The sequence below is a fragment of the Propithecus coquereli genome, unplaced genomic scaffold (genome assembly GCF_000956105.1).
Source record: "Propithecus coquereli isolate 6110/MARCELLA unplaced genomic scaffold, Pcoq_1.0 Scaffold44, whole genome shotgun sequence".
Lineage (NCBI taxonomy): Eukaryota > Metazoa > Chordata > Mammalia > Primates > Indriidae > Propithecus > Propithecus coquereli.
This window is the reverse complement of record NW_012150174.1, coordinates 9148019-9160916: the sequence shown is the minus strand read 5'-3', so window position 1 is coordinate 9160916 and position 12898 is coordinate 9148019. Positions and strand designations below refer to the sequence as shown.

The 12898-nt window shown below is 50.1% G+C and overlaps 1 protein-coding gene across 5 annotated transcripts in view; it reads left to right on the top strand.

Annotated features, from left to right (window-relative positions):
* Positions 1–287: 287 nt before the first annotated feature.
* The window catches only part of AMPD3 (adenosine monophosphate deaminase 3), a 44119-nt gene continuing 31508 nt past the window's right edge, over positions 288–12898 (top strand). The window contains exons 1-2 of one of the 5 annotated variants that reach the window (XM_012654225.1): positions 288–499; positions 8805–9030. In XM_012654225.1, the coding sequence (XP_012509679.1) occupies positions 478–499; positions 8805–9030 (248 nt within the window). In that variant the 5' untranslated portion in view covers positions 288–477. Of the gene's footprint in view, positions 500–4022; positions 4220–4823; positions 5184–8434; positions 8719–8804; positions 9031–12898 lie in introns of those variants that run through there. The other 4 variants (XM_012654226.1, XM_012654224.1, XM_012654227.1 and 1 more) reach the window with 4 other exon arrangements.

Sequence of the window (12898 nt, the reverse complement as noted above, 5' to 3'; positions counted from 1 at the left end):
CGGGCCCCGCGGAGCCCGGGCGGCGGCGGGCGCGCTTCCGGCTGAGGGACAGGGCGGCCGCCGCGCCCCTGCTGCTCTCAAGTTTCCTGCTGGCAGCGCGGCCCGGCGCTTCAGGTAGCAGCGGGCAGGCCTGTTGGCGGGCGGCGGCGGCGGCTGGGCCCGCGCCCCTCCGTCCCCTCCCCTCGCCGCTCCTCCTCTCCGCGCCCAGGTAGGGCACCGACTGGGCGCGCGCGGCGCGCGGGCTGCTTCCCGGCCGAGGCGGCCTCCCTCCCGGCGCTGGGCCGCCCGGCGGGGGCTCCGCGGCGCTGCGCCCTCGGAACGCCCGGCCCCCACGCCTGCCGCCGGGCGCGGCCTGGCCCGCCCCGGCCCTGGCTGGCTTCAGTGCCCGGCAGCCCCTCTCCGCGGCTCTTGCTGTGCGCCCTGCCCAGCGCGTCACCTTTGCTCCAGCCCTGCGGCCACCCCCTTCGGGTCCACGGCATGGCCCTGTCCTCCGAACCCGGTGAGTGCGCGCGATGCTGCACTGCTGACCTTGGCCCACACCCTGCGGACCCCGCGGCGCAGGGCCGGAGTCAGCAGCGCTCTGGGGTCAGAACCTCGGCTCCCGGCTTCCAGGCTCACAGAGGCCGCGCCGCCGACCCCAGCTCATCTCCTGCTCGGCCCTTGCTTCTGCCCCTGCCCCTGCCCCTGAGGTGGCCCCGGCGGGCTCCAGAGGCCTCAGGTGAGCCGGCAGCATCCTGGTTCCCTGGCGGCCTAGAATGGAATCGCAAGGTTTAGAGAAATCAAGGGACCTGGGACTTAACGCCTCGCCTCTTAAGCACCTGGACAAGTTTCTAGGTGCTTAAGGACCAGCCGGATGAGGACCGCCCACGTGAACTTCTACCTGGAGGCAGGAGGTGGACAGGATGATACGGTGCTGGGGTCGTTTGAGGCCTTCACCCCTACTTCTTTGGCTCTCTCCTGGCAAGGGAGGTGTACAGCCTTGCTCTCTGGCATCTGCTTTCAGCCCTTGATCTTCTGGTAGTCGCTTTGCCAGCAGCGCCGCTAATGGCTTGTCTAGGCTGGCAGAGGCCTCTGGGGAGAGCTTGGAGAGACCCTAGAGTAGGAGTGTCATTTCCCTAAAGTGTATGTAGCTGAAAGCTTGGTGACGACAAATTAGCAAAGGAGCTGGGTGAAAGCCGGCAGCATAAGGAGGGGCTCAGCATGGTCCTGAACCTTGTTGGCTTTCCCCCTAGATGTGGTGACTAACATTTGGCCATCTTCAAGGAAAAGCTGGCTGCAACTGGAACCTTCAGATGGGAAATTCCTTCCCTGGCTGCGAAGCATCCATGATGAGTGATAGTGGAGCCACTGAGCCGGGCAGACAGAGCCTCTGTCAGTTGCCACCTCTTGGGGTGTTGACAGCAGGTCTGGGATAGTTGGTCTGGCCTGGCTGCAACTCTGAGGGGCCTGGCTTGCTCTGAAGATGATGGTATGGGGCTTCCCTCTTTAGGAATAATGGCGCTTGCATGAGAGGGTTGCTGGGAGACTCTTTGACCTCTCAGCCCCATCCTTAGCCCAGCCTCAGTCTTCTGAGGTCTGGGATATGGAGTCAGTGGCTCTTAGTTAGGTCAAGAAGTTCTTTGAGAAATGAGGCTTGTTTTTCTTAATGGGTTACTCTTCAAATGGCCTCAGAATCTATCCTAGATCTTGAGAATGTCATGGGCAGATAAAAAATATCCTTCGGGTTAAACAGGGAGATACCTTTTCTCCCCTAAACCTGCTCATTGGCCTTCTTAGTTCTTCCACCAAGTATATTAGTCTCGTAGTTCTTCCATGTGCTGGCTGCATATCTAGGACAAGAGACAGTGGCGTTGTAGTTTTGATTTATGAGGAACTGACTGGGGCATAGGAGTATGAGCTCATGGCTGAAGTCCTGGCCATGCACAGTCACGAAGAAGTGGCGTTCATAGAGGACAAGGCTGTTCCTCCTTCTGATCTAGCTTCACATTTTTTCTTTTTCCTGCATCCAGGTAGGAACTTGGGAGAGTGCCAGGCACATAATAGTGCTCAATAAATAATGTTGAATAAAAGGATTCAGTGTCTGGATAAAACTTGATGTTCATTTTCCCAGTTGGACCCTCTCTTCCATCTGATATAATAATGATGATGATGACAATGGTCTTGACAGAGATAATGCTTATAAAGCACATATTCTTGTGCCGAGTACTAGTCTAAGCACTTTACATATGCTAACTAATTTATCATGGCAACCTATTATCCCTATTTTATAAGGAATAAAACTGAGCCACAGAAAAGTTTATTAACTTGCCTAAGGTCATGCAGCTAAGTGGTGGGACAGGATCTAACCTAGGTAGTCTGGCTTCAGTCTATGTTCTTAACCATACACTGTACTGATTCTTGAGATTGCCATAGGTGGATTGACTAAGCTCATTCACTCATTCATTGTTTTATGCATTCATTCATTCAACACACATTTGTTGAATGCCTACCATATTTCAGGCATGGGGATGCAATCGTGAACAAGACAGGTAAGATTTGTCATGGAGCTGATATTTTGCCCAATTCCTTGTGAGTCACACACACCTCAGAGAGGAGAAGGAAAATGAATGGATTTGTATAGGCAAGCTCCTGCCTTGCTTTTGGGGAGGGGAGTGCTATCTTTCTTGATGAGACATAATTGGATTCCAGCCTTTCCTGTCTTTTAGGGTTTGTAAGGGTCACTTGAGTGATAAAAGTGAATGTAGTCTGGTCTTTTGGGCAGAAGAAGCAGGCCCTGGGTCCGTCTGGTTATCGTAGATTGTCTTCATGTCCAACTCAAAAGGGAAATAAGGCTTTGAGCTTGGGACTGGTGCTCTTCAGTCCAAGGAGACATCTAGGCCACAAGGAGCAGGGACATGTTAGGCTCAAGGTGGAATTGTGAGGTCCTGAGCAGAGTTTGTCCTCCTGAGACAGAGCTATAGTTTTCTCCTAAACTGCCCATGTTCTGGAGGGTCTCCCTTTGGCTCCAGCAGGACCTTTGGCCATTGTTCTGATCTATGTCATCTTAGTGGGGCTACTGCCCATCTCTCTCTGGACCAGAAGGAGTGGGTCTCACACCCGTAGCTGGGCCCCAGGAAGGCAGCTTTCTCTAGGTTGGAAAATGAAGGTTCAAAGTGGAAGGTGTTTTCCAAAGCCCATGCCACAGGATATTAATAGGTATTTTTCCTATGACAACAGTGATGGGACAGTCAAATAAGAGCATTGGGTTAAACAAAGTTAAGCAGCTTTCTTTATTGTAAGACTTCTCTGATGTTGAATCTGCTAGTAGAAATTTTGCATGAATCCTCATAAGGGATTATACACTATTTTCCAAGCCTTCTGATATCCTATGTTCTATAGACTGCACTTTGGAAAATGCTTGTTTAGATTAAGGCTATCCAGGATCTGGTTAAAGGTGCAGGATAAAATCCCCTGAACATGCTAGACTCAGGTCCACGGGCTAGGATGCCCATTGCAGCCCCACGGAACCACCCCCTTCCCCAAAACACCAGCAGAAGGAATCATTTGCTCTCTTCCCTTCTGGCAGGACAGTACTAAGGGCTTGGATTTTTTTTTCTTATGCTGTAAATCCATTTAATTATTTAATGAATAAATATTACCCTCCCTCTAGGTTGCTTGTAGCCTGCTAGTTGCACTGTTTATGAAACAGCTGTGAGGACAGGTGGATCGTAATCCCTGGGTAGCTAAAGCCCAGCGGCAGCTCGAGGATCATGTGTCAACCCTGTAATCTGCTCTGTGCTCGCAGGAATTATGATGTGCGCTCAGTAAGGCACAACCTCACGACTGGACATGAGGAGGTGACTCAGGCCCAAGTCAGGGCTACAGCTAGCCTCCCGGTAAACAACTGGCCCATCCTTTCTGGGCTCTTCTCCCCAGGATTTCAACAGCACCACAGAAATAGCCATTTTGCTCATGGTTATCTCCCAGACCCACACGATTTATCTAAGTCACTGGGAGGCCGTGTGTCTGTTCTGAGCCTTCCCACTCTCCTGAAGGGCAGATGAAAAACGGAGCTTACCACCCTGTGATGCTGTTTTAATCTACCCTGCTTGGTTTTAGAGGACTGCTCCCGTGGGTCCCTTGAGGTGGTCTCCACCTTCCCCAGGGAGAACGGCAGAGTCCAGCCAGCGCTCAGGAGGCTGCTCCGAGCTGGAGGCCCATGTGGGAGCCGCGAGTGGCAGTAAGAAGGGAAGGGTGTGGGGGTGGGCTCGGGTGGGTCAGGTGGGCATGCTTCTTCTGTGTGTGTGTTTGGGGGGTTGGTAGAGATCCCAGGCTGCTCAGTCACCTGTGATGTGCAGCTTCTTTCTGGGAAGAAAGGAAAACATGGAATGAGGCTGCCCACCTTTCATCCTAGCCTGCCCCTGTCTGCAGTCTGCCTCTGTGCTGAGGCAGTCCCCTCTCCCTGAGTCTCTGTCCTTTCCTGAGAAAGGTGGAAGCAGTTCATGGTCCTTCCCTTTTAGAGGAGGAGGGGAGGGAGGGGATTGTATTGGGAACTGGGCTTGGAGCTCCCCCTGCCAGTGCTGGGGTGCCCTCCGGAGGGTTGCTTTGGGGGCTTTCTGAGAGGAGGAAGGGCAAGCTGTGCCTGAGATGAATCCCCTTGGTAGGATAAATTCAGTCGCCAGACCAGGTCTGAAATGGGTTCAATACGGAAGCAGCAAAGGGGATGGTATCGCTCATTGCTACTCAGCTTTCAGGAGGAGCCTGGGCGTTGGAGGGAGGCTGCGGCTTATCTCCTGACATCCGTCAGGGTGGCTGAATGTACTGTGTGTTGGGGCAGCTGCCGCTTTGTTTCTTCTGCTGAGGGCTGTGAACAGGGCCAGGACACTGCACTCAGATACCACAGCCACTCTGCCTGGGATAGCTGGCATTACCTGGGGCCTTTATGACTCTTGGAAATTTTCCACTTGTATGTCATATTCATGGAAGAATTTCTAGCCCGGACTTTTCCTGCTCTGGCTCACTGCTGCTCACAGACATGCAAAGCAGAAACCTCCCAGCCTGGCAGTGACAGGCAGGACCCAGCGAGCTGCGCTCACACACTGACTCAGCTCAGCTCCCTGGGCTACTAGGTAGCACCTGGCTCTAGCGCATCACCTGTGTGGCATCCACTGGATCCGTCATGGAGACTCCAGCGCCGGGCTCAGGTCTGTGTTGTGGGTTCTGGTGATGGGAGCCTGGCAAGAGTAGGAAACGGCTTCATTTGTATAAGGAGGGGATTTAAGTGGCACTGTGCTTCCTTTCTGGTGGGGCTGTGGTGCTGTGAAAAGTTACTATTTGTTTAAACTGGTGTTGTTTTAGGGCTTTCTGACTCTGGGACACTTCAAGCTCATGGGAGCGTGTCGCGTGTAACAGTGAGATAAGATGTATCACCGGTGAGTGACGCCGGTGAATTCACAGTGAAGCCTCCCAAGCCCGCTGGCTTTACTGATGAATGGTTCAAAGCTAGGCATGAACAGGCAGCTGGAGCTGAAACTCTGCTTGGTATCCGTGGAGTGGGCTTTCCTTGGCATGCCTGGCCTGGCAGGTGTCTGGAGGGTCTGATGGGGAGAAAAGCTCTGGAGGGAAGGGTTGGCAGGTGGGCACTGTCCGCCAAGGACATCCAGAAGACAGCAGATGTGCAGCAGGCTGCTAAGGCTGTAGCACCTCAGGTGGGTTACTTGGTCCATACTAAGATATAGAATGAATTCTTCACCAACCATTTAAGACACTGGTAGTTGTTCTGCATAAGATTCATATGGGTTCTGTAAACAACGAAACAAACAGAAAAACAACAAAAGGGTTCTGAAATGCTACTCTGTGATCCTTGAGTCTCTAATGGGCCTTGTGAACATGGGTTGAGGGGCTATGGAATGCAGTATCTCCCAGTAATTGACAACGGGACCTGTTTTACCAGCATCTTATGGGATCCAGTTTGGGAAAGATTGAGCTAAGCTATTTAAGCTAAAGAAAAAGGAAAATCTTTTATAGAAAGATGTAACCTGAAAAGTTTGGTTAGTTAACTTGAGCAAGTTAGAAATGCTTCATGGACAAACCTGGCAGCATCTGGCATGAGAGCCCTCAGACGTAAAGGATCTGCCACCCACCCAAATGCCCGTTTCTGAGGAAGCCCAGCAAGGTGTGTCAGGGTCAGGCCTGTGTGTGTCTGTGGGGATGGAGCGGGTAGGAAAGTGGTGGTGGTGGCAGCTTCCGTCTAGCCTAGGAGCTAATGCAGAGGTAGGTCTCAACTGTAGCTCCATTTGGACTGGCCGCTTACTGGTGTCGGTTAGGTGGGACAGGGCCCTATCTGCCAAAACCTGCCAGAAGGAGACGTTCGACTTGTTTTCCTAATTTTCTCTCTTTTCATTAAGTCTTAAGTCTACTCATTTTCTTTCTATTCTCTTTGTGTTTAAAAGTGACGTTATAGCAGCCTTAATTATCAGAGTGGAACATCCCCTCACACACAGGCAACCCCGCCATGTGGTCATTTCGAGCGTGGTCTCCCTTGCAGCCCTTGTCCGTGAGGGATGCATTTTCATATTGTTGTAATCAAAGCATGGGCACAGTTTCATGTATTAAGTTTTTCATTTACTGTATTTCACAAGAGATTTTTTTATGTGATTGCACCCTCCTCATTATTATAATTTTGGTTGCTTAACATTTTTTTTTTAAGTGAGTATGCTCTACTTTGGATATTTTAAAGCCATTTATGTAAAGAGTGCAGGTAAACATTTTTGTGCTTTTCCTTCCCTCATATTCTTTTCTTAGAAGAAATTTCTAGAAGTAGTGTAACTTAGTCAAATGGTATGTTGCTTTATGGCATTTGGTGCCCTTTGCCTGGGGCCTGTTTGCTGTCTGCTTCTGAGATGTGATGTGAAGTCTTGAAATGCTGCACTTGACCCGTGGGTATAGAGTTGGGGGGCCAGGGTCCAGCTTTGCTTAGGCCTGACAGAGCCTCCTGGGTCTAGTACTTTGTGCTGTTCCAGCATTTCTCTCCCTGTCACCTTCTTCTCTGAGCCTGTGCTCTGATGGCTTCTAGCTTCCCCTTCTCTGCTGTCAGGGGATGGAAATCACCATGGTCAGCTCTGTTCCTCTTCCTCTTTGCAGAGGCCAGGCCTTTGCTGTCTTGGTGTCTGCTCCCTAGACCAGCTCGGTAGGGTGCTGTGGTAGCCCTTCCCCATCGGCGCCCTCCTCCTCCCTCTCCCCCACTAGGGTGACAGGGGCCCAGGAGAGGCACATCCTTAGGTGGGAAGAAGAAATGGATTTCAGAGTTCAGGGGCCCACAGACACGGCCGTGACTACCGCTTACTAGCCTGCTTTCCTCCTTCCTGTCAGTGTCGTGAGCAGTTCCACATGCTGCTGAGAGGACCAGGGCAGCAAGCCCTCCTCTGGTGCCGAAAACTTCTCTTGTGCCTAGAATCACACCATTTAGACCTGAGAGAGCCTTAGAGACCACTTAGTTCAATCCCTTCATCTCACAGATGAGAAAATTGTGAGGCCGGGGAATGTTTGTCCCAAGACAGCCCAGTGATTCCCCCTCTCCCCCTGCCAGGACAGTCTCACCTTCATCCTTGTCTGTCTGGTTGACAAAACCACTTTTCACAACCAGCCTTGAAGAAACTGTGGCAGTAGACAGGAAACTCCTTCCAGATCCGCTCCTGGTGAAGGTGGCTTGTTGGAAAGGGTGCAGTATTCATCCATTCCATAAGTGTGGGGACCGTGAGGAGATCCTGCCCTGACCCCAGATGGACAAAGAGAACAGCACAGCGCAGTGGTTAAGGGCACCCATTTGGAAACTAGGTGCCTGGGTTCAGATCTCTGAGCAGAGGCTCGGAGAGGAAAGGGACGGGGGAGAAAGGCTGAGACAGTGACTGATTAAAAGTGTGACCCTGGGCAAGTTAGCTCTCAGTGCCTTCGTTTTCTCTCCTATAACATGGGAATAATAAGATTAACTGAGTTAATACATATAATGCTCTTGGCAGAGTGCACATATTAAGTACTATACAAGTAATTGCAAAGAAAGAAAGAAAAGAACAAAGAAAAAGAAAGAAAGAAAGAAAGAAAGAAAGAAAGATATCAGGTGATTGAGGCCAGTTACTGATAGCACGGGGCCAGTATGCAGAGAGATAGGGAAAGCTTCTTTGAGGAAGTGAGCTTTCAGTTCAGTAAAGAATGATCCTGTCCCCAAACCTTTATTTTATTTGCTGTGACTTGTTAGAAGGTTCTGGAGGGTTTAGGGGACTGGAACTGCGATTGCAGATTCTTTCTTTTTAGCAAAAGGCCTTGTTTTATGTAAAGAAGAATGTGGCTTTGGATTTTTCAAGGCTCTGCTGTTAACTTGTGGGATCTTAAGCTAATAGTTAAACCTTCTGGGCTTTGGTCTTCCTGTCTGTGACGTCGGGGGGGAGGCTAACAGGCTCCTCACAGTCTGGAGGCGGGAGTGTTCTGAGCTGTCTCTTGTCCCTTCTTAATCGTGGACACAGAGTCAGGAGGGTAGGGCCGCCAGCGTGCTGTATATCCCTGAGTTGGGGAAAATGGAGGCACCCTTAGTTAAACAGCCTTTTACTTCTGGACACTTGCTTCCTCCTGAACAGGAGTAGCCCTACATGCCCCAAACCCAGTTACTTACTGAACTTATTTTGAAATTGCCGTGTGGGCTTGGTCTGGGGAATTCCCGAGTAGACAGCTGACTCCGAGGACCAGGCGGGCCTGCTGCCTCTCCTCCCCTGCACCGGTGACTCAGGCCGCCCAGCAACTCGTGAAGTTAATGTGTGTTCTTTCTCTGCTAGCCGAGATGCCGCGCCAGTTCCCCAAGCTGAACATCTCTGAAGTGGATGAGCAAGTCCGGCTCCTGGCCGAGAAGGTGTTTGCTAAAGTGCTGCGAGAAGAGGACAGCAAAGATGCCCTGTCCCTGTTCACTGTTCCGGAGGACTGCCCCATTGGGCAGAAGGAAGCCAAGGAGAGGGAGCTGCAGAAGGAGCTGGCAGAGCAGAAGTCTGTGGAGACCGCAAAAAGGTTTGTCCCTGAGACTTGGCTTCTGTGTGCGCGGAGTTGTGCAGACCCGGGTGGGCTACGGGTGTGCGTCAGAGATGGGGCACCTAATGGGGACTAGTTTGTCCCCTTGGAGCTGTGTTGATTTCTGAACCAAGACCACTTAACTCACCACCTATTTATTGAAGGATGTCTCGGTGTCTCTGTTGGGTTGAAAAGATCAAAACCCACTTTCCCTCTGCTGCTGTTTTAATAACAAATCGTGTGCCTAAATACATACCATTTCCAAATGGCATTTCCCTTTTCTTTTTGGAAATTTGAGGATTTCTTGGGAAACGTCGATTTTACTTCTTTTTCTCACTTGACAAGTGTTTCGTATTATTAATTAACACAGCTCTCTATTTGCCAGGTGCTGTGCTGGGACTGGAGATGTAATAATGAACAAGACAGATGCAGTCCCTGCCCTGTGGGGCTAGACAGTAACTAAGTAACTGGACACATTAATTAAAAAATTACAAGTTATGATAAGTGTTGTATCAGTCAGAGTCTAACCAGAAAATAGAAGCTACTGGAGTATTAGAAATAGCATTTTAATGCAGAGGATCGGTTACACAGGTGGCAGAGAGCTGAGAAGCCGGAGGAGAGAGAGGCAGCTCAGCCATTAGACACAGTAGGGAGCAGACACCACCCTAGGCTCGAGAGACCAGGGAAGAGGTGGTATTGTTAGAGCTGGGTTGGGGTCACCCTAGGTACAGTGGAACTGTGGTGGCCTTTCCAATGGAAACTGGAGCCAAGGAGGAGAGGCAGCAGCTGGAGAGATGCCTCCCAAGGCAGAGGTGGAGGCAGGAGATACCCCGCTTTGCCCTTCCTGCACCTTCCAGGTTTCCCCAATGGCTGCCATTGGCCTAACCTAGAAGGAAGCCTGTGAACATACCTGGGAAACACGGGAGAGGATGAGGAATGGATCTGAGGACAAACATGCCTAGGAGTGCTGCGCAGGAGATGAATAAGGAGAGAGAGAGACAGAGAAAGAGCTACAGAGAGAGAGAGAGAATCCTTTTTTTAGCCTGGGTAATCAGAGAAGGTCTCTCCAAGTAGGTGACATCTTAGCTGACACTTCAAGGGTACAAAGGAGCTAGCTGTGTGTAGAGTTGAGGGGGCCTTACAGGTAGAGGAGTCAGCGAGGGCAAAGGCCCTCAAGTCTTCCAGGAGGCCCATGTGGTTAGAGGTCTGTTAGAAGAAGTGCCACACCCTGGGCTGGAGGAGTAACAGGGCACAATCAGACTGGCCTTGTGCTCCCCAGTAAGAAGTTTGGATCTTAGCCCAAGAACAGTGGGAGGCCGTCATCCTTTCACAGTTTATCTCACCCCAGGGCTGTAGTTGGGTCCCTGCCTGCTGAGCGCACTACAGACTTCAGTAGTTGACATGGTGGGACTTCGAGCCCTCTCGGAGACCTAGTCAGTGATCAAACCCTTCCCAAGAGACTGCCTCATTTTTAAAGGCAAGTCCTTCCCTTTCTTGGTAGAACGGAATCTCAGCATTTCTTTAACTTGTTTGGTAAAAAGTAAAAAGTTGACTGCTGATGTGAAGGCAAGAACAGAGCTTCACCACCCACAAGCTCAGTGCTTTCCTTCCCTGGAGGAGCCGTGAGCTCAGGAAGGAAGGGGTCATCAGTGCCTCTGGCCGACTCCTCAGTGCCAGCCTGCGTGGTGCGAGGTGGCACACTCATCCCTGGGGGTGAGCATGACTGTAGAGACCCTCATTCACACCCCACGGGCAGACTGGAGGGCTGCCTTCATCAATTGAATGGTCTGCAGGGCCTTCTGTGTGTTATGAATTGAGCATTTTAGGCCTTTAATAATGAGGGGAGAAGGAGTCCTGGTATTTTTTAGTACCAGAAACAATGTGTTTCTGAGGCCAGTTTCAATTACAGAGTAATACTGGGCCTGACATCTGCAAAAAGCCTGTGTTGTTCTTATCAATGCCCAGGCTAAGGGCAAAATGGAAGCTTTCTTATTCTAAGTCCAAATGGCGCTCTTTGGTTTCCAGAAATTCCTCTGCAAACTCCTCTCCAGAAACTTTGTTCTGTCTCTGCCTGGTAGGTTGTGGTGTCTTGGTTTGCATCTGTCTGCCCCATTTGACTATAAGCTCCTCGAAGACTGTGTCTGGCTCCTACTATATCCCCGGTATCCATTCCAGAACATGGTGGGCAGTGGATGTCCAGCAGATGACAACACATTAGGGTGTCTGGACCTCTGTGTTCTGCCACTCACTAGCATGCTCTGTGACCTTGAGCAAATTAGGAAACCTCTTTGGGCCCCAGCTTCTTCCTCATCTATAAAGTGAGGATGACAGTAGTAGATACCTTCATGGAGTGTCGTGAGGAGCAAGGAATCAACACGTAAGGCTGAGGACAGTGCCTGGGTCACAGTGCACCCATGTAAATGCTAACTATCCAAATTCCTGCTGCCGAGATGGGCAGCTCTAGCAGCTCTTGCCCTTGAATGCTTACTGTGGGCCAAGTACAGGCTGTGTGGTTTGCATTCTTTAATTCCCACATCAGCTTAGCAAGTGGATACTCTTGGTATCCCATTTTTGCAGATTAGGAAACCAAGGCTCAAAGAAGTTGAATTAGCTTGCACAGGGACACACAGTGTGTAAGTGACAGAGCAGGGACTAGAATCCACATCTTTTGAATCTAGACTCTTCAACCATGAAGCTGTCCCCTCTTCAGGTGGGGGTGGAGTTTGATTTCTTGGTCTGGAGGAGGAATCAGACCAAGGTCTGGAGGCCCCCTGCCTCCTTAGGAAGATGACATTGGCCAGGTCTCCCCTGGGACTCAGGGTGGGTACAGGTCAGAGGGAGGGGTGGACTCTATGGAAGCAAAGTTAGGAGGCAAAGATAAGAACAGGAAAACCCTGGTGGTGCCTACAGTTATCTTTTGTTCACTTTTTATCTCATCTACATACCTAGCTAGAGTTCACCTCCCTGCAAATGTACATATAGGAATTTAGACAACATTAATAACAACGTGAAAAATATCTAAGCAGCCAAAGTGCACATCGGGGCTTCTCTGGCTCTCCTGTTTCTTCCTCCTCCTCCTCCTCCTCCTTCTCTTCTTTTCCTTCTTCTGTAGCATTATTGAAATATAATTCATGTATCATACAATCCACCCATTTAAAGTATACAATTCAATCGTTTTTATTATATTCACAGAGTTGTACAACTGTCACCACAATTTTAATCATTTTCATCTCCCCCAAAGAAACCTCCATACCCTTTAAGTGGTGAAAATGTTGACATTTTCATGGAGGACAACCCCTCCCCAGCTCCCTCTCCAGCTGTGGCACCTCCCATCCCATCTCCTATATATTCCTACTTTACACAGAGTTCTGATGAGCTGGCTAGCTTGTTTCTTATCCTGTGGCAGACTTAAAGAAGCAAATTAGAAGTGAGGAGAGGGACATCTCTAGGTCGCAGAGGGGATGCGTGGTGATGGTAAGTGTGGGCTTTGGAGTCAGACCAGCTGGGTTTAAGTGACAGCCCATCACTTACTACTGAGTGGCCTTGGTGAAGGCTCTTAACTGCCTGAGCTGGTTTCCTAGTCTACCAAATGAGGATAATAAAAGGATCTACCTTGTGCGAATTGCATGAACTAATAAACAAAAAATCCTTAGCACAGGGCTTGGAGCATCATTAATGTTCCTGTTTTGTTATTATTATTATTTGACAGTCAACGGTGAGGGAGGAAACAGAATAATTATGAAGAGCAGACACAAGAATTTGAAGCACAATAGTCTAGGGACAAAACACCTGTAAGATTGTGACTGGATAATACAGTAATGACCCTGAGTCATCGAGAGAACTTTAAATTGTGTTCAGCATGCTTTGA